The 22,688-nt window shown below is 42.2% G+C and overlaps 1 protein-coding gene across 2 annotated transcripts; it reads left to right on the top strand.

Moving 5' to 3' along the window:
* Nucleotides 1-261: 261 nt before the first annotated feature.
* Nucleotides 262-5,467, top strand: LOC136504776 (uncharacterized). 2 transcript variants are annotated; one of them, XM_066499776.1, is made up of 5 exons: nucleotides 262-627; nucleotides 961-1,031; nucleotides 1,930-1,979; nucleotides 4,823-4,962; nucleotides 5,047-5,467. In XM_066499776.1, coding segments are annotated over exons 1-5 (480 nt in total). In that variant the 5' UTR covers nucleotides 262-625; the 3' UTR covers nucleotides 5,264-5,467. The 2 variants fall into 2 exon arrangements, with proteins under 2 accessions (XP_066355873.1, XP_066355874.1); XM_066499777.1 differs by having other exon boundaries at nucleotides 264-627; nucleotides 4,826-4,962.
* The last annotated feature ends 17,221 nt before the right edge of the window (nucleotides 5,468-22,688 follow it).

Below are 22,688 nucleotides of genomic sequence, written 5' to 3'. Positions count from 1 at the left end.
TAGTCAATAGGAGGGGTTGAATCTGACTTGGACTCTTGTGTACGCCATAAATCTACAATTTATAGACTATTATCTACCACCTTTTGTTCCAAATTATAATTGTTTTGCCTTCTGAAGTTGTGTATTTATAAATACCAAAATGATCTATAAAATGGAACGAAAGGAGTAGTTTTGTAATTTTCTATTAAACAAATAATATTATTTAATTAACAAAATTCGGACAACGACGGGCGGCGGTGGTTACCGCATCGGCGAGGAGGCGACGCCGCGACGGGCATCATCACCTCCGTGCATCGCCATGGGCCACCACAACCGTTCAAGTCATGGCCCATGTCCACCGACGAAATCGGCGGGCACGGGAGGCCGGATGGGCCAGCAGCACCCGAAGAAATCCGTTTAGGTTAGGCCCGAGATCCACCCACCAATCCGTCGAGCTCTACTCACACAAAGGAACAATCGGCCGCCGGCCGCCGGCCGCCGCCATCGAGACGCCGACGCCGACCTCGTCCTCCTGCGCAGCAGGCCCGCAGCCGGACGCTCTCTCCTGTTCTTCCTCCGCCGTCTCCTCCCGTCCCCCGCTTGTTTTGAATCCCCTTCCTCTGCTCCGCCACCGCGACGCGCCGACATGTCTGTCTTTACCTTCTTCCTTTCTTTTTTTCCTCTCGCGAATCGCGATCCGTTTGATTCCTGTTTGTATGTAGTGCAATGTTGGCGCTCATGGACCCGAGCTTACGTATTTGAGGAATTAGGATGTTAGAGATAATATTAAGGTCATTTGTCACTTTGTTTATAGCTGAAGGTTAGGGAAGAAGCTATTGTTCTGCTCAAGTAGCTCTCAATTGCAATACTGCCATTGTTTAATCAATGTCTTGAATTAGACCGTGCAAAAAATATTGTTTTTTGTTCTCTGGGCATGGCGGCTACATTTCTGAAAATTCCTCTTGTTGAAAATGCCTGCAGGACTGGGTCTTCTAAGAAGCATGAGCTCAAATCTAAGCAAAAATTGGAAAAGAAGCTCAGCTTTTACACAAGTAGGTGTGATCTTATGTTAAGTTGACGATTTTTTTTCTATATGATCCTGACTCATAGATTCCATCATGCTGCTCCTGTCATCTGTCTTTCACTGTCTGTATAATTAGATGTATGTAAGCCAGACATATGTAGGTAGTATGGTGTTGGGGGTTAAAAGTTTGATTGTATGGGAGAACTGACTGAAGTGCTGGCCTTAGGATAAGGCATTGGTTTTTGCCATAACAACTTTCTGCTATTGTTGAACATATTTTCCTTTGAGGATGGGCAGTAACTCTTCCAATTCACTAAAGAAGAATGGAAATTGCACCAAATAGTTAGCATAACAGAAATTTTCAGCAAAGTTAGTACTTGGGCAGCCTGCATTGTTCAACCTCCAAGTGGTTAGGCATTTAAGGGTTAGTTTGTCGTTGCAAATGCCCCCTTGCTAGTTTCTACCCTGCTCGCAGCAAAGGAAATAGTATTTCCATTCTTCACTTTTGATGATTTGCATAGTGTAATGTAGAAGAAGAGCTTAGCTTCATATACTGTATTCCACAAACTTTATGAAATTTAACTTATAAGTTATAACAGGACCTTTCTCAAGTTGGGTCTTTCATGCATGCATTCCGTTTGCATTTCGTTATAAAAGAAGGATAGACCCAGTGCCGGAGGCTCCCACATGAGTGGGGTCTGGGGAAGGGAAAAACCAAGGCAAGCCTTCCCCCCCCCCCCCCGCAAAATCTGCGGAGAGGCTGCTTCGAACCCGCGACCTGGTGACTCAGTGAGACAGCTCTCAGCACTGCACCAGGCCTCCATTTGCATTTCATTATCTTCTTTTTATTTTCCATAATAACATGGCCTATTTCATTTACCATAATTTGTGCTCTAACTCTTGAAAGTTTTGTTTTGTTATTTCAGAAGTAAAAGATGCAGTTATTTCCTTAAATGCTAAGAAGACTATCAGTAAGGTACCTCAAACTCCTCTCCTTCGTTACCATATATAATTGGTTTCTTCTTGGCTTTTCCATGTCTGTTAAACTCTGCAGTTTTGAACATTAGTTTTCTGCCCACATAAAGAAAATCATATTGTTTATTGCCCTGCCAATTGCGAGTCATTTTGTTCAATGTAAACGTCTGTTAAAAGTTGTTCTGTAAACTTCTAATCACCTCCTTATCCTAGAAGTTGTGGACTTGTGGTATGCTACAAATCAACTTACAACCACATTCAATATTTTAGTATTGGTTAATTTGTAGTGTAGCTTTTCTGAAGGATACCACACTTTAGTTACAGGGTCAGATGCCCTGAAAAATGGTTCATGTCAGCATGTGCATTCACTTGTTTACTAAGTAATTCAATATAGGGTTTCAGTGTTTATATCCGTTAAACATAGGCTTGCTCCTAAATGTTCATGCCCTTAAGGCTCGAACCTCATATTCAACCTGCATAGGAATTGAGCACAATCAGGTTTACCAGGCCTAATTTTTTTGTATTGTGCTGAAGAAAAACACGAAGTTTAGAACTTCAATCTGAGTCTTTTCCTAGAAATTTGAAAAGCAGTTAGTGCTAGTATTAGCTGCTCATGGCTGAGTCAAAATGGACATAATCAATATCAGGCCTTGCAAGAATTCCAGAATTTGCTATGATTGATTGTTTCTAGATTGTTATGCAATTCTTGTACTGGTAGATCCTCCATCTTCAACATAGATGCGATGACTGTATAGGAGAATCACTTTACTATTTTAAGAGCATGATGTTAAATGCATCTGTTGCTAATCTGAAGTATACAATTCTCCCTTACGTATTCCATAAATTTTCAATAAAGATAGTATGTACTTTTATGGTCAAAATGTAAAAGAACTTAGTATGTCGGGGTTATCCACGTAGAATATCACATAAAGTAGTTGCTCAGGTGCAACCATTGCACTAGCAATGGCAGCCTGTCCCCCAAGTCAGGGATTAGGAAAATTGCCTAGGTGGATACACTGGAATAGTTCCATTTCTGACAGAAGATGTGTTTTTTTTTTTGTTGAACAGTTTATAATATCAATAAATCATTCAAATTCCGAAGTCTCATTGACACAATTTGGCTCTGTTGTAATAAGGGCCCGTTTGGCTCTGTTGTAATAGGTGTCTAGCACGCATACGGATACGTGTATCGGTATCGGAAGGATACGGATACAACAAATTTCTAGAAAACATGATACGTGGATACGTTTTACTATTTTTTAATAAATAAATAATAATACAAATTAAAATTGTGAAAGTCTAAAACTTGAGTTACAGGAAATCCTAATGTCGGTTCTCTGTTGTGATTGCGGCTGGTAGCCACAGCCCACAGATCCTATGCTAGGATTAGCACTAGCACTTAGCTTTTGCCAGCACTACCAAATTTGGAGAGACCACCTATTGCATGCAAGCAATGAAGCAATCAAGAATGGGCAAAAATCAGGAAGGGGAAGTGGGGAACAAACAAAATTAAGCAATAACTGCAGAAGTAGAGTAGATCAAGAATAGGGAAGGGGATGTACATGCAGAATTAGAGTAGACAGCTTGCTTTGCTGCTGAATCATCCTCTCCCCTGCATCCCCTGCATCACGGGAGCTGGCCGCGACCATGACGAACTGCTAGGTGCTCCCCGGCGCGGCAATCTGGAGGAGGAGGATGGCATGGAGGGGCCAGAGGCTCAGCGATGGCGGCCGGCGAGCAGTGGCGCATCCCCCGCGCAGGAGGCAGCGCACATGTACGCAGGAGGCTGTGCGCGGGGACGGAGGCTCGTCGCCAGCGAGCGGGGGATGGAGGCTCGTCGCCGGCGGCCGGCAAGCGGGGGCGGAGGCTCGTCGCCGGTGACCGGTGAGCAAGGACGAGGCTTCCTTGCGCGTGTTCGCTGGAGGCGGCGCGACCGCACGAGGTGCGAGCGTCGGGGGCTAGGGCGTCGGGGAGACACAGGGAGACATTGTTTTTGTTGGGCGTACTCAAGAATTGCGAAATTAATAAAAAATCGGATACTCCGCAGATACGTATCGGGCGCGTATCTGACGCGTATCCGTATCGGATACGTATCCGACACGCGATATGCTCCCTCAGCCACGTATCCGTGTAACGTAGATAGGTGTATTGGCTCTATTGTAATAAGGTCCCATTTGGTGCGGTTCCTCCATGCGCACTCCATGGCCATACATGAAAACAGCTCCAGCTCTGTGCTTTGCTTTTGCTGGTCAGAAGCTCCCCTCCGCACAAGGGTGTTTGGTGCAGCTCCACCAATAGAGCTGGTGGAGAAGCCAGTGCAGGAGCCACACCAAACGGGCCTTAAGTCCTTATTGGCGTGTGTTTGGTCAATCTGATGGCATCGCACCGGTTTCCTGCATGTGTTACACCATTCTGTGTCTTCCTGATGTAGTGAATAAGTGATGCAGAAGAGCAATATTCCATTGTCATTCACATGTTCATATATATGCATGCACCATAAAAGCAAATAACCATGTCACCATAACTGATTTTTACAGTCATGATTTGACAATTGATGGGAACTTAAAATTAACTCAAAATCCTTTTTGTCACGTTCACTTAGCTAGTTATATGTTTGCGGATATTTTTTAGAAAAGGTCTCCTCCATTCCAAAGTAGACTCCTGTAGCTTGGCATATTTATTTTCTTTTGTGTTGCTATCGCAATGTGCACCACATGCATTTCATATGGATCCGGCCAATATGTAAATTCACATGCACTTGTCATCATATTTGTATAATTTGCATTTTCATTTCACTTTCTATTACGATGCCAGTGTTTTACTGTCTGTTTTTTTTTTGTTCAGCAGAAAAGTAAACAGAGTCGGCGCCAGAAGAAACTGAAAGCATATGATCTCTCGGCACTGTCTGAGTTCCTCCCAGAACCAGCTGCACCAGAGCAGAAGACTGAAGCAAAGCTGAACTGCAAGTCAAGACAGACATTAGTGTAAATCCTCCCTTCTTCCTTGCTTCAGGTCGTCATGTTTTTTCAACTGTAATTTTGGGCTCTAAACCCTAATTTCTTGTCCAGGGTACGGGAGTCTGCTCGTCTTAAGGCTGTACTGGACAACCCGCAGTTCCAGCTTGACCCATTCGCTGTGATCCATCAGCACCTGCTAGCAACACAGCCGCCTGCAGCTGCAAAGGACAGTGACGCAGGGAAGCAGGGGAAGGAGGACTCCAAGGACAAGAAAAGGAGGAGGAAGAAGAAGGGCGCATCGTCAAGCTCTCAAGCAATGGATATCTGATTGTATTCGTTCAGCAGTAACTTAGTTTTCCATTAGATTGGAGGGAGCTCATCAAAGTTTGATATCAATGGTTGGCATAGTTTGCATTGTGTACCAGTAGAGGTAGTACTTTTTTCCCCTCCCTCTTTGGGCGGCCTTTTGACTGATGTTTGCTGAATTAGTGCATCAACATTTATCTGAGGTGATGATTTCCGAGCACAACAATTTTTTTTTATTATGTAATATACCTGGCGACTGTTTCCGAAGCCAGCTCAACCGTTGTAGAAAGCCTGGCAACAACTGCTCCTATTTCTCGGTGATTCCTTTGACGATTTGAACGATATGATTTTGGCTAAAAGCCTGGTGTTCAGTTCCCGATTAGGCTCTGTTCGGTTACAAGGAAATGAATCCCGGCCGATCGGTTTCTTCACAAATTTGTATACCGTAGGAAGCGTTCCCGGCGCGGAACAGCCCGGAACGGGCCAACCGAACCCCTTAATCTAACTGACGAAGTCCAAAACTGACGAGGTCTAGGCTGCTCTATTTCACGTACAGGACAGGAGGAATCCAAAACTGAAGGGCACACGGCTGTTCCGTAAGGATGAAAACGGTCGAAAAACTCCTCAACCGTTTTCTACTTTTACATTTGAAATACGAAAGCGAAAGCAAAAGCGGACAAGCCGGACACGAAAACGAACACAAACTTACAGAATATCTAGAATTTCGGAAACGAACCAATTCGAGCGGAATTGTGTCGAACACGGTCGGTATACGAAAATTCAATACAAAATACCGACCCACAGTGCATAGCATTAACAAGTGCACGACCAAATACATAACAAGTTCACAACTAACAAGCTCATCCCGCGGCGCTGGGTACGGGCGCCGAGGCGGGGAATGGACAGGCAGCGGCGGCGGCACCTAGGGCCTGGGGGCGGTCGGGAGCGCCTCTGCTCTAGGGTTTGGGTGCTAGGGCGCGCGGTCATAGGCCCCACTGGGTGCATAAAATCCCGTAGTGGCTTGACTAGATTAAAACAAATCAAGAAATATAAAATCTACATCATGAGAAGCTCCTACCAGAACATCACGAGAAGGCAAGGAGCACCTACAGCATCACGGCAATGAGCACCTGCACCTGCAGCTTCACGGGAACACAGGAATTACAAGCACCTGCAGGCTGCAGCACCGGATCTGCATCAAGCACCTCAGTGCCCGCTCCGCCGGTGGTGTGGAGGCCACTATGACCGATGGGTCGGGGTGGAGGCCAAGAGAGGGGCACGCCGGTGAGGAGATGGCTGCCATTGCGGAAGTTGCCTCATGCCGCCACTGCATCCAGTGAAGAGCCGTCGCAGGTGGTCTGGGGCCTCACCACTGGATGCAGGGGGCCTTGCCGTCGCCACCAACGGATGCGTCGGGGCTGCGTCAGGGCTACGCGCAGGGCCGCCATGTTCCGAGCCTCGTGTTGCGATGCCGGAGAAGGGAGACCGCGGCGCGGATGCGATCAGGGCCAGCGTCGATGTCGAGCTGCTGCTGCTCGTAGAGCCTCCTAGCCGCCGCCAGCCGGTGAGTTCGCCCCGGCCCTCCCATTGGAGAATGCGAGCTAGCCGCGACGCCCCCGCGCGAGGTCCTACAGTAGAGCCATGCCACCGGCACCATGGCCGCTCACCGAGCTCTCCCTGCGGCCGCCGGCATTCCACTTCGCTCACTGGGGCTTGGGCTTTGTGTGTCGAAGCGGGCCACGAGAGGAGGTGGGGTTCGGCTAGGCCGTTGGGGGAGACCAAGGCTATCTGGGCCGAGGGCGTAGGTGGGCTGCTCGTGCGCGAGCTAGACCAAATTCGGTTCGAACCAAATTTGGAATACGGAAGACTCCGAATAAAATATAGAAAAGTAGAAATCGGTCGAACAAAGCCTAAACCGAATTCGATCCGATTTCGAATTTAGTATTTTGAATTCGAATCTAGTATTCCGTATTTTGTCTGAAAATATGAATTCGCTCGGGTCAAATGTAGAAAATGATGCGGTTTGGTTCGGGATATTTCCTTTCTGTTTTCATCCTTACTGTTCCATCGTCGTCCCCAGGACTAGGAGGAATCCAGTTAGGTTGCGGAACCGTCTAATTTATACAAGATCAAGTACAGCTGTCCCCGTTAAAAGACATTGATATGCGCATACTTTCACTTATATAAATCCGTTAGTCCACCGAGTGTCACAAAGGAACTCGGTAAATCAACATCATAACCAAGATCGCGTGATTAAGCAAATACACATCACATACACAGAGTTGTAGCGAAAATAATATTATAAATGGATTCACAAATAATAGTACAAGTTTGGGTTTTAAAACCGGTTAAATGAAAACAACATAGCTTTCAAATAATTACATTAATATAAGTTCCAAATACATTACTAGCATAAGTGACCTCCTCTGATAAAAGAATATTGATAAGAAATAAATATAAAGTCAACGAGCCCACCGGCGGTTAGCCACCATCTTCCTCAGGCTGAAAATTTTACCTACAACATGGTGGGATAAACCCTGAGTACTCGAATGTACTCAACTAGACTTACACGTCATAAATCATAAATAAAGTGACACTAAAGAGTATGCAAGGTTTTATAGGCGGAGCTAGCTTGATAAAATTTTGCATAAAAGCTACCAGTTCTCACTATCCGGGAGAGACGACGACTCGAATCGATTCCAACCAGTTGGGAAGTTATTCCTAACACAAACCTAGACATACCTGTGCCAAGGTAGTCTTAGGTCATCTTTGGTACAACTTAGGTACAGTCGTGGGTCCGAGCAGCGCCGCACCCTCAGGGATAATACCAGTCAGCCAGAAAGTTCAGGCCCGGCCTGCCCTTGGACTCACGCCACTGGCTCCCCGCACATCCTTACTTCCTCCAGTGTGCGCACTTTCACTTACCGGGTCCCAGACTGAGTTGAGCTACTCGGCTTCGCGGTCGGAACGACTTATCCGACCAACTAAGTGCTAGGCATGTGTTCAACATGATATGAGGACGTACAGTGAATCAGTCCTTAACCGACACAGACAGGGATAAATAGGCACCAAAACATCCATGCCTTGTTGCTTCTCTATCATAATCCCGCCCAGTCTCCTTTTATTTATCAACACATGATTATTTCCACGATAGCCAATATAGCCAACTGTGCTTTGGTATCCACCTATATCTTGCAGGTGATAGGAAATCATCCGACTTCTACCGGTCTAAGCATTGCTAAGAATATATTCGTTTTTGGACCTACATAGGGTTCAAGGTATATTTTTGTACAAGGTAGTTCTATGCATCAAGTGGTTCCAATCAACTCTTATAACCTAATGCATCAAACTTAAAGGACTTAAGTGATATTTGTAAAAACATAGAAGGCTTAGAATGCTCCGGGGCTTGCCTGGGATCCGATACAAGTCAGTTCAGTTAGCTCACACCGTCTTGATGACATATCTAGTTCTAGCACTTGCTTAGTCCTTTCATCTTCGTGATAGGTCCACCAACACCGTCTTTTGGTTCGACTCCATCATCACGTCCTTCACGTGGTGCATCTAGCATACCTAGATGAGATGCAACAATGCAAGTGCATGAATGCGAAGAATGACAATATGAGATGCCTCACATAAAAGTATTCAAGATGATCACAAGGTCACACCAAACATATATAAGCACTCCATGTTACTTAATTAAACATCCCACAACCTATCATGCTAGGATAGCAAGGAAGGTAGCACCAAGCATGACGCAAGTTTCACAAGATTTTAGGTATATTAACTTGACACCATCAAATGCATGAGCCACACTTAGCAACACACAAAGCAAAGCAAGGTGAAGCAAACAATTTTAGGTACATACACAGATTCTAAATAGCAGCACCACAGTCACTTGTTTTAATCATACCCAAAGTTCTAGGCATGCAAAAAGTGTGATTCAAGACTGTAGCAAAACTAGCTTTGTTGGACTACATTTGACATTGAAGCTTCCTTTCTAATGTCAATCAATAACTCATAATCATAATCTAAAATATGTTGTTTGGCACTTTTCAATTTATTTCTGACTCGCAATGGCACAAATTGACTTGTAGAACACCTTGACTGCTCCACCATTGTTGATATGAGAGGGCAAAAGCAAGGCACAAAGGGGTGCAAGGAGTCTTCTCTAGGGCATCTAAAGTATTATCTAATGGTAAAACATTGACCATGTTGCTAATCTTGGCATCAATTACAAACACAACCTTCTATTTGGAGGGGTGATAGTAGTCCACAGAGAAATCACAGATTCTGTACACTTTGTTTTTTAGTTCATATCTCACAAACTATGGCTCCATTGTGCACAATTTTGGTATGCGTTTAGATCCAAGAGTCCTTTAACTATTGACCAAAATTTGGCTCAAACGCACACTGTTTGACTATCCAAACAAATCATATACCAAAACTGCTTTGTTCTAAAATTTTAGGACCAAACTGTCAAAACATCTCTCAAATCCGATGCTTTACTCAACCAATCCTCAAACCGACTTAAGACGTCGAAGTACCTTAAGCGAGGAATGAGATCACCAAGTTTGGTGTGAATAAAACCACTGGCTTAAAGATAACTGATTTAGTGCCATAAAATCTCGATAGATTTCCCGCTCTTTTTTTCCTTTGATTTACACATTGGGAAGTGTGTTCATAGTCTTTAACTCTTTTTATGACAGAGGTAACTTTCTCACTGAGATGGAGGCTAGGGTTTTCCTCATATGCTTCCTGGGGAACAACTTCAACCACTGATTTAGGCACTAGCTCAACAATACCCAAGCATTGGACTGGTGGGCTATTTTTGTAGGGCACAATGCATACTTCACGTGGAGGGGCAGTCCTACAAGATAAGGGACCATTTCCAACTACCCTCATGTGCTTCATCCAATGGAGTCCTAAACAAATCCTTTTGCAGCACTTAGATGCATAGTAATGCTGTCCTCAACTAAGGACATGCTCTCTCTAGCTCTTTACTTAGCTGATACAACATATTGTACTATCTGTGTGGTTGTTCAAGATGGAAATTGACTTGATGGCATAGGGTTTGAAGAAGAAAGCATGACTTGCATTGCTGACTGGCTTTGTTGTTTCTTTGCTTAACATTGTTCTGTCAGACATAGCCTTTGGAGCTACCAGAGAGTCGTTACCTAGCTAGTAATTAACCTTCCTACTGGTAACTAATTAGTTGCCTCTGAACACTTAAAAAGCTTCAAAACTTCTTTTTGACGGCAACAATTGTAGTTGATGTGCAAACATATAGTCACCTTGGAAATCAGCAGAAAAGGGGTGACATCGAAGAAGGTCGGTTTTTGTCTGCATGATCCTTATGCACCTAGAGATTGAGAACTTGGATAGGAAGCTCATGAGTACCAGGTGACCTATTACAACACATAATATCTCCATCCATTGTCACTCGACTAATAACTTGTCCAACGTTACATGTTGTGTTCCTTTCTGATCCAACGGGGATGACATAAGTTGCTCACTAGATGACCGATGTCATTATAGGGATAGTCAAGTAGAGTTACTTGTCTACCACCTCTTCCAGTCTGCCAATGTTCATGTCGGTGACCTGTTCTTGAAAGGTTATCCTCTTTGCAACTTTAGAAGGAAGCTCTACTACTTTTGGTATCATATAAGGATCTTTCGATTAGATATGGAGAGATAACTAAGGAAGAGCTCACATAAAAATAACACATCGGTGTAGTTCTACAATGGATCATGACTAGGAACTTTGATACTAGCACACACCTAGCAGCACAACCATGCGCCGGCCGGCCACAAGGAGGCCCTAGGTTCTGCTATAACACCGTTAGTCATTAACCAAGACACCATTACCTAACATACAACCTACAAGAAATCTCACGTGGCACAAATTGGGTTGCATAGGAGCAAGCACTATGCGAAGGAGGGATAACAAGCAAAGGTAGTCATAAGGTTAGGAGTCAACAAGGGGTCCACATGGCACAAGAGAAATATAGCTTAATTGCCAAAGACAACTGAGCAGGGTACTCTTGCTTTATTTCCATATACGCCTTGTATCCACAAAAGTGATTACCAGATAAAGATTAACATGAGATTTGGTCTTACCGAGCAGCAACATGAGCTCAAGACTAATAAACATCTAGAGACTTGAAAGAGTTGGAGACAAAACAAACGAGATTCAAGGGATAGAGCCAATGCACTACCTAAGGATTCAGTTGATAAAGCATTGAGTTGATCTATGAGGAAAAGGTTCCAAAGCCATGGTAGATAGCGATTAGCGTTGCATCGGATCATCTATAGGAGAAGGAGCAATGAGGTTCGACAAGAATTTTTGAGCAGGGTCCTCCCACATAGGAGCAAGACATCCACGACATATACAAGCATTCAAGGGAACTAAGCTTGGGTTTAAGGTCAAGCAAAGGCATGGATATAGGTCTTCATAGCGCAATGTTCAAGGGCTAGCAACCACGTGTACAGGCTTAGGCTCCTAAGAGAGAACTTAATTGGAGACGACAAACATGAGATTATCAAAACTTGGACATTGTTCCAGAATAGCGCTCTTCAACACTCGTCTGCTTACTAAGGACAAAAGGGGTGACAGCTACAACACTACCTAGATAACAAGCATCCACACGTCTAAAGAACTAATGTGAAGATACCTTGAAAGGAAGAACCTGACATTATATTTGAAAGAAAAGCATGTGCAGGCTTCTAACAAGGTATCACTACCAGTTTTAGTTTTCAAAGGGCTGAAGTTTTTGCTAACTACTAACTTGTCATCTATTTCCTTTGGAAGCAAACATACAAAGCAAAGTTAATCACACACTATCTTCAAGCACAGCTATTCAAGCGGCATGGAACAAGGCATTTTGCCTAGCTTCACACAGGGAAGATAGTAACATCACATTGATCACAAGTTACTTAGTATTAGAACAAAGTGAGGGAAGCATATTTATGCACAAGCACAATCATGATGCATGACCGTCCTATGCGTCCTCACAAAATTGCCAACCTAAGGCGGCAATCACATTCTATGTCGGTGGCATAACATGTACTCTCTTGATATATAGCTAGTCATCAACTATATTCAATCTATGCATTCATGGTTAGCGTACCTGCAGAAGGATTTCATTTCAGCCCAACCCCATAATTATATACGCAGAAATAAAAGTCTGGGCTCTAGGTTGCAAGCTATATACTTCCATATATATACCCACATATATATATACTTCCGTATCAAAGCTAGCCGAAAGTAAATACGTCTATACATACATATAGAATATGCATATATAGCCGTACCAAAGCTAACTCACAATTAAATACTTCCATATATATATGAGATATATATACTTAAGTATCAAAACTACCTCTCCCCTTTGACCGCACGCTCACGTCTTATGGTCATGCCACTCACCATCTTATCTGGGCATAGAGGTATATTGATCCAAACATTACCACTCAAGCGAATGCCATCCATACAATAGCATGCCATATGGATGACGAAATAAAAATTGCAAGAAAGTAAACCCCCATAGTTAGTTTACTTATTGCCACCTAAAGGTCCTTAATTGGGCTTAACTTGAGGTTGTCGCCTGCATAGTTTTGCAAATAAGTTTTGACAAATTTGCTTGTAGCTAAAGTTTTAGTCAAAATAGGCTTTTTAAAATAAAACTTTGTTTTGAAAACTAAGTACATGATAGTATTATGCTTGATCTTGCTTTGATGCCAGCTGTGACAGAACCACCCAATTTGCAGCTCACATACAGTCGCGGGTTCAAGCAGCGTCGCACCCTTTGGGATACTACCAGTCTTCCAGGAAGTTCAGGCCCGACCTGTCCTTAGACTCACACCACTGGCTCCCCACACATCCATACTTCCTCTAGTGTGCGCCCTTTCACTTATTGGGTCCTGACCTGAGTTGAGCTACTCGGCTTCGCGGTCGAAATGACTTATCCGACCAACTAAGTGCTAGGCATGTGTTCAACATGATATGAGGACATACAATGAATCGGTCCTTAACCGACACAGACGGGGATAAATAGGCACCAAAACCTCCATGCCTTGTTGCTTCTCTATCACAATCCTGCCCGGTCTCCTTTTATTTATCAACACATGGTTATTTCCATGATAGCAAATATAGCCAACCGTGCTTTGGTATCCAGCTATATCTCTCAGGTGACAGGAAATCGCACGACTTCTATCGGTCTAAGCAATGCAAAGCATACATTTGATCCTGGACCTACATAGGGTTCAAGGTATATTTCTTGACAAGGTAGTTCTATGCATCAAGTGGTTCCAATCAACTCTTATAACCTAATGCTTCAAACATAAAGGACTGAAGTGATATTTGTGAAAACATAGGGGACTTAGAATGCTTCAGGGCTTGCCTAGGATCCAACATAAGTTAGTTCAGTTAGGTCACACCATCTTGGTGACATATCTAGTCCTAGCACTTGCTTAGTCCTTCCATCTTCGTGATAGCTCCACCAGCACCGTCTTCTGGTTTGACTCCATCATCACGTCCTTCACGTGGTGCGTCTAGCGTACCTAGATGAGATGCAACAATGCAAGTGCATGCATGCAAAGAATGGAAATATAAGATGCCTCACATAAAAGTATTCAATATGAGCACAAGGTTACACCGAATATATATAAGCAGTCCATGTTACTTAATTAAACATTCCACAACCTATCATGCTAGGATAGCAAGGAAGGTAGCACCAAGCATGACACAAGTTTCACAAGGTTTTAGGTATATTAACTTAACACCATCAAAGGCATGAGCCACACTTAGCAACACACAAAGCAAAGCAAGGTGAAGCAAACAATTTTAGGTACAGACATAGATTCCGAACAGTAGGACCACATTCACTTGTTTTAATCATACCTAGAGTTCTAGGCATGCAAAAAGTGTGATTTAAGACTTTCTGGAAAGCTAATGAAATATCTATAACTTTTTTATTAACACCAAAATCTGATTCAACAAATAACAAGGTTAAAATACATCATGAAGTAGAGCTTATACAACTAAGGACAGAAAACTGATATTAACTTCAGAAATGCATAACTGGAGTTCTAGACATTCAGCAAACATGATTCTTAACTTTATGGAAATCTTATTAAGTTATCTATAACATTCTCATTATCATTTTAAGATGATTATACAGCTAACAAGGTCAAAACAACATCAAGAAGACATCTCTGTCTAGATTTGGACAGAAATCTGCCATTTCACTTTGAACACCTATAACTGGAGTTCGAGACCACCAAAAAGGGTGTTCTCTAACATTTTGGAAAGCTTAGGAAAAGAACTAGAACTATCTATTATCATCAATACATGATTCCATGTTTAAATAAATCAACCAAAGCAATCATTCAGATCTGTTCAAAGCGCATGCAAAAGTTGACAGTAAACTTGTAAAATCTATAACTCCTAAACCAGCAGGCCTAAAATCATGAAGTTTTAGGACAAGCAAGATAAAGAAATTATATACTAATTTTGTATTCAACATATCTATAGAAAACATCATTTGCATCACGAAAATATCACCACCACAGAAACTATACATGCAGCCATAACAGTAGAGATACAACTATATTCATTTATCATTTATGTTGTTAACAACTAACATTTTGTTGCTATATATGCAGATCCATGCAACTCATAACTATAACCAAGCAATCACATTACCTAGCATCAATTATTAGAAGTATTACATGGCATAAACATAAGCATCTACTAACAAACTTTCATTAGCTTTTATATATATAAAAACCTATATATTAATTATAGGTGATGTTGCAAACATCTCATTTGGATCTTAAATTTTTATGCGAGATAGATGATGATAAAACATAATTACTGTACACATCTTACATGCTCAGGTTTTATAATTTAATTGCTATGAAAAAGACAAATCTTAATTATTAATAAACATGTGAGAAAAAGATAAATCTAAATATCATTATTTTCTATAAACATATAGCCATATTTGGGTTTCTCAGGCCACATTATCACCATGCGAGGGCAAAGGAACCACATTTCACATTTTTGCACATATAAATTATTTATAAGCCATTTAAAACCATTTATCAAGCATTAAACTAGTTAAATCAATAACTCAATCATACTAGATCCAATGAACATGAAATTTTTACCACAACACACATATAGTATCAGTAGCCTACCATAAAAATGTCACAACAATTGGAGCACCACAACTTTAGATATGAGAATAACAAGTAAAACAAGCTAAAATTGCCTATTTAACAGAATTAAATCAAAACATTATAAAAAATATACACAACTAGCATGTTTAATATTTTTATTAGCTAGAGCATATCATCACAAGATTAAAAAAACTAGAACTACCATTTTTTTACTTCTATAACTCAAGATATGCATCCGACAACTTAAAAGGATTTTTAAACGCACTTTGCAAGAATAAATAAAAACAACAAAAACTTTCTACTAACACATATCATATTATGACTCTATTGTATAGATCCACTCTCAAGGATTCCAAAAAGTTCCCATTTTCTATTTTATTATTTTTCTATGATTTATTATAATTTTCCATATTTTCAGCCATAAAAAGAAAAACAGATTTGCACCAAGGACCCTGAACTTTCACAAAAATAGATTCCAGCAAACAGGTCCTTTTAGGCACTATTCAACTGAGTCATAGACTTTGCAGTTAGGCCCTTGGACTTGTTCCAATTGTTGCGCGAGGTCCCTCGCCTTCTTCCTAAAACAGAGTAGGTAGGGGAGACCATCGGGGTTGGACTTGGAGGCGCTAGGATCTAGCCGTGGCCAGCCCTGGGCCATGCCTGGCCCTAGATCGACTGGCTGTAGCCAGCAGCAGCCTGGCCATGGTAGTAGGCGGCACCGGCGATGATGAACTATGACGGAGAAGGGGGCTACCGGTTAGAGGTCAGGCTAGGGCTTGGGGAGTAGAAAAAGGAAGGGGGTCTAGGCGAGGTTTGAGCAGCTGCTGGTCCTAGGAACCGGAGGACAGCGTGGTGGCTATGGTTGATTTTTGTGGTAGCGGCAACTGCTCCCTGTTGTTGCCGTTCCTGGCTAAAGGAGGAGAACAGTGAGGGAGAAAAAGAGAATGCAAAGGAAGGGAGAGACAACGGTGTCCGCTTCGACTCCTCTACACGTGTGCATGCCCGAGGTGAGTGGAGGCATGACTTGAGCATGATGGCCACGTGACGGCAAACATCCATATAGGTCGGCCATGTCCAAGTGCTCCAGGCTGTTCAAAAATGACTGAAAAACCAACTGAAACCCTCATTTTCTTGCCTCTCTATCTCCTAAATCAAGCGATGAAAAACTAAACCAATTGCACAGTGTTGTAGAGCTATATGAGGACTACAACTCTGCTTAAAGGTTTTTGGTCAAACTCGGATTATGTTGGAAGATACAGAGCTGCAAAGTAGGGCTCATGAAACTAAAAATTCAGTTTTCAGTTAACCCAGACTTGGCCAAATTTCAAGATGCAAAACAGCACTAGGTTTAGTTTTTAGGCTTTAGTTTGACTAATCTAGGCACCAAACTAGCTCATGACTCTTAAACAAAGTTTGTTGTAGACATCTTGCTTTGCAACTTTGGTTAAAGGATCATGGACTAGTTCAGCTTGGTTTGCAAGATACAAAGCTCCAAAGATGAGTTCAGCTTGGTTTTCAAGATACAAAGCTCCAAAGATGAGTACCCAAAACTAAAATTCTGGGTTACAAACATTCAGTTCAAATAGGGACTGAACAGTGTGAGGTTCTATTTTTGAAGTTCAATTTGAACATCCAAATGAGCTCCAAAAGTGATGAGACTTGTTTAGTTGTTTCCTCAGCAAAGTGTACTCCAACTCATAGTAAGGAATCCAATCGAGCCGGCACACCAATTTAGAAGATAAAAATTCACCAACATGTCAACTCGCTATTGTTAATCGGGGACTTAGAATATTTTTGAGAGCTCAAAAGGAGCACAACATTCAAACTTGAGGCCACTGTTTGAGCCACTTAGGAGTTGAATCAAGGCTTGCTCCAAAAATAAAGTTTGTTTTCTCCATTCAAGCTTCAACTTTAATTTAAGGTCCAACTCCATGCAATCACTCTAGACAGTTGGTCAACAAAGGTGAAAACCATATCATGAAAAGAATAATTTTAGCTATTCCCACACTTAGAAGCATTTTCTTGACATTTGCTCGACATGAACCCTTCATGACTTTTGTTCATGAGTTGAATTAGAGTTGTTTGAGCAAGGTTGCAAGGTTTGGTCGATAGCCCATGTTTCCATTTGCTAAATGAAGCAATTTAAGCAAATATCTAACTTATCATTTCATGTGAATTTTTGGCTCCATACTTCATGAAACTTTTCCACAGGTCAAGATGGATGCATGTTGATGTAATGTACATGAAATAAGCATGTTTAACATTACTCATGCCTAATCTTAACCATGGTCTACATGTAAACAAAGGTGTGTTGTCCAAGTTCAAGTTGGGGCTCATTTTCATAGGTTTGACCTCAATACCTTCATCATCACTTCAAAATTATGAACTAGAGATCATGATCATTGCTTGACATAGTTTACTTAAGTCCAAATCCACTACTTAACTTGTGACTAACACCCGGAGTGTTACAGCCCTCCCCCCTTATGGCAATCTCGCCCCGAGATTCGGTGCAAAAGACTTTTCAGGGAAGAGAAGCATGTCATCCATTTTTCAACATCAGTGATAGCATTAGGCTACTTAACTTTGGAGTATCAAAGAGGCTAAATTGGTCAAGATAACTTTTTGATATTTGCTCTTCGTAGTAAATTTTGTCTGAAGAATTTCTTTCATTGACTTCCATGAAGCATTGTTACTTTGGGAGGAATCCAAGATAGCATAGTACTTCGTTCTCAGGATATGGAGAGTACTACAGTGCATAAATTAACTACCCATAATATCTATTTCCCTAGTGAATATAGCATGGACCATGTGAACTTTGCATTAGACTGCAAGCTTCTTAAAGCCACTCATTACAATGGTTCCATGTTCATTCACAAACTTCAAAAAGCAGTCCTCTACCAAAGTAGCTTGAGTACAACCTTTCATAAGGGATGAGATCATAGATAGGGTAAACATCCTCTAGGGCTATGAAAAACCGAGTAACCAATAGTCAATATCTATGCCGGTCGTAACTGTTCAATCACTCAGATGCCAATCGATGGAAAACTACATAATGTTCCATGTGTGTAGTTCTCCTTTTTCTACTGATAACACTTTATTATCTGAGTCCATTGAGTGAGTGGTGAATGTGATAGCTAACTCTGTTGACTCAGTGTTTTTGACGATCATTATTTGAGAGAATCCTTGTATCCGAGCGACAACAGTTATCTAGGTTGAATATGATGCAACCACTTGGATAAAAACACATGGGAGGTACCAAATGACAAGTTCACCAAGTTTGGTATGAATTCAACCATGTTTGAGCCACTAATCACTGGCTTAAAGATAACCGGTTTAGTGCCATGAAATCTTGACAAATTTCCCACTCTTCTTTACCTTTGATTTACACAATGGGAAGTGTGTTTGTAGTATTTAACTCTTTTTATGACAGTGGTAGATTTCTCATTGAGATAGAGGCTAGGGTTTTCCTCATATGCTTCTCAGGGAACAACTTCAACTACTAATTTAGGCACCAGCTCAATGATGCACAAGCATTGGATTGGTGGGCTATTTTTGTAGGGCACAATGCATACTTCACGTGGAGGGGTAGTCCTACAAGATAAGGGACCATTTCCAACTACCCTTCTATGCTTCATCCAATAGATTGCTGAACAAATCCTTTTGTGGCACTTAGATGTATAGTAACGCTATCCTCAACTAAGGACATGCTCTCTCTAGCTCTTTACTTAGCTGATACAACATATTGTACTATCTGTGTGGTTGTTCAAGATGGAAATTGACTTGATGGCATAGGGTTTGAAGAAGAAAGTAGGACTTGCATTGCTCACCGGCTTTGCTATGTCTTTGCTTAACATTGTTCTGTGAGACAGCCTTCGGAGCTACCAAAGAGTCGTTACCTAGCTAGTAATTAACCTTCCTATTGGTAACTAATTAGTTGTCTGTGAACACTTAAAAAGCTTCAAAACTTCTTTTTGACAGCAACAATTGTAGTTGATGTGCAAATAGACAGTCACCTTGGAAATCAGCAGAAAAGGTGTGACACCGAAGAAGGACGGTTTTTGTCTACATGATCCTTATGCACCTAGAGATTGAGAACTTGGATAGGAAGCTAATGAGTACCAGGTGACCTATTATAGCACATAATATCTCCATCCATTGTCACTCGACTGATAACTTGTCCAACATTACATGTTGTGTACCTTTCTGATCCAACGGGGATGACATAAGCTACTCACTAGATGACCGACGTCATTACAGGGATAGTCAAGTAGAGTCACTTAGTCTGCCAATGTTCATGTCAGTGACTTGTTCTTCAAAGGTTATGCTCTTTGCAACTTCATAAGGAAGCTCTACTACTTTTGGTCTGATATAGGGATCTTCCGATTAGATATGGAGAGATAACCGAGGAAGAGCTCATGTGAAAATAACACATAGGTGTAGTTCTGCATTGGATCATGACTAGGAACCTCGATACCAGCGCGCATCTAGTAGCACAACCATGTGTCGACCGGCCACAAGGAGGCCCTAGGTTCTGCTGCGGCACCGTTAGTCATTAACCAAGACACCATTACCGAACATACAACCTACAAGAAATCTCACGTGGCACAAATTGGGGTGCATAAGGGCAAGCACTATGTGAAGGAGGGATAGCAAGCAAAGGTAGTCACAAGGTTAGGAGTTAATATGGGGTGGTCCAAGGTAAAGACATGGCACAAGAGAAACATAGCTTAATTGCCGAAGACAACTAAGCAGGGGACTCTTGCTTTATTTCCATATACGCCTTGTGTCCACAAAAGTGATTACTAGATAAAGATTAACATGAGATTTGGTCTTACCGAGCAGCAACATGAGATCAAGACTGATAAACATCTAGAGAATTGAAAGAGTTGGAGACAAAACAAATAAGATTTGAGGGATAGAGCCAATGCACTGACTAGGGATTCAGTTGATAAAGCAATGACATGATCTGCGAGGAAAAGGTTCCAGATAGCGATTAGTGTTGCACTAAATCATCTATAGGAGAAGGAGCAATGAGGTTCGACAAGGATTTTTGAGCAGGGTCCTCCCACACAGGAGCAAGACATCCACGACATATGCAAGCATTCAAGGGAACTAAGCTTGGGCTTAAGGTCAAGCAAAGGCATGGATATAGGTCTTCATAGCGCAACATTCAAGGGCTAGCAACCACGTGTACAGGTTCAGTCTCCTAAGAGAGAATTTAATTGGAGACGACAAACATGAGATTAACAAAACTTGGACACTGTTCTAGAATAATGCTCTTCCACACTCGTATGCTTACTAAGGACAAAAGGGGTGATAGCTACGACACTACCTAGATAACGAGCATACACATTGTAACAGAACCGCCCAATTTATACAAGATCAAGTACGGCTGTCCCCGCTAACACGTTGACACGCGCATACTTTCACTCATATAAACCCGGTAGTCCGCCGAGTGTCCCGAAAGACCTCGGTAAATCAACATCACAACCAAGATCGCGGGATTAAGCAAATACACATCACATACACAGGGTTGCAGCGGAAAATAATATTACAAATGGATTCACAAATAATAGTACAAGTTTTGGTTTTAAAACCGCTTAGTGAAAACAACACAACTTTCCAATGATTACATTAATATAAGTTCCAAATATATTGCTAGCATAAGTGACATCATCCGACAAAAGCATATAGATGAGAAGTAAGTATAGAATCACCGAGCCCACCGGTGGTTAGCCACCATCTACAACAGGCCGAGAACTCCACCTGCAACAAGGTGGGATAAACCCTAAGCACGAGAATGTACTCAGCCAGACTTACCCGTCGTAAACCAGAAATAAAGTGACACCAAGGATTATGCAAGGCTTTATTTGATGGAGCTGAGCTGACAACCTTTTTGCATAAAAGCTTGAGTAATCATTAGCATTATCCGCCTATACTAGCAGCGACTTTTAGCCATTACCTACCATCTATATTAGCACCTATACTAATCAATCACTTAATTAAGTTGCAAACAATAATAACCATATCAGGTAATTCATGGCTCATTATCATAATCATCATCATCATTTAACCATATCATTAAATTTAGTGAGTCTATGTTGCCGCTGCTCAGTCAAGTTCTCACTATCCGGGAGAGACGGTGATTCGAATCGATTCCTATCCAGCTGGAGGGGTATTCCTAACACTCACCCAATCCACCTGATCAAGGGTTTCCTCGGGTCACCTTTGGTACATCTTAGGAATCGCGGCTCCGAGCAGTGCCGCACCCTCAGGGAGTCCACTCCGCCAGGTGGTCAATCTCACCTCGGACTTACGCTAATAGCTCCCTGCACATCCTTACTACCGCCAGGGTGCGCACTTTCACTTCTCGGTCTTCTGGCCTGAGTTGAGCTACTCGGCTTCGCGGTCGGAACGAGTTATCCGGCCAACTAAGTGATAGGCATGCGTTCAACATGACATGAGGACGTACAGCGAACCGGTCCTTAAATGACACAGACGGGGATAGATTCACACCCAAGACCTCCATGCCTTGTTGCTGCACTACCATCATCCCGTCCGGTCTCTTTTCATTATTAACACATGGTTCTTTTCCATGATAGCAATTATAGCCAACCGTGACCGGAGCTCATCCTACATCTCGCAGGTGACAGGAAATCACCCGACTTCTACCGGTCTAAACATAGCTAAGCATCATTCGATCCTACACTTAATTAGGGTTCATAGGATTTTATCTGGACAAGGTAAGGATATAATGCAACAATTGGTTCCAACCAATTCCTATACTTAATGCATCATCAACAATAAAAGATACTCAAGATCTTTGTAAAAACATGGGAGGCTTAGAATGCTCCGGGGCTTGCCTGGGATCCGACACAAGTTAGTTCAGTTAGGTTGCACCGTCCTGGTGACATCTCAGGTCCTAGCACTTGCATTCAGGGGTTCTTCCATCTTCTGGACAGCCCACCGTTACACCATCGTCTGTCTCCACATCATGCGCTCCACGTCCACGTGCTGTACCTAGCGTACCTAGGATGAGATGCATAGATGCAGATGCATGAACATAAAGAATACACATGAAGGAATGCAACAAGCATACTAAACAAGCATATGTTACACTATACACACATAAGCATGTCATACAACCAGCTAGCTATACATGATCAAGTACTTCACAATTTAGCAAAACATTTTAGGCCTGCTACCTTAACTCTAGGTGTCCAAGATAACCATTTGCAATCATACAAACAAGAGCAAGTAGAAGC

The sequence above is a fragment of the Miscanthus floridulus genome, chromosome 14 (genome assembly GCF_019320115.1).
Source record: "Miscanthus floridulus cultivar M001 chromosome 14, ASM1932011v1, whole genome shotgun sequence".
NCBI classification, from domain to species: Eukaryota; Viridiplantae; Streptophyta; class Magnoliopsida; order Poales; family Poaceae; genus Miscanthus; species Miscanthus floridulus.
Note: the sequence above shows the minus strand (reverse complement) of the source record. Positions and strands in the feature narration are given on the sequence as shown.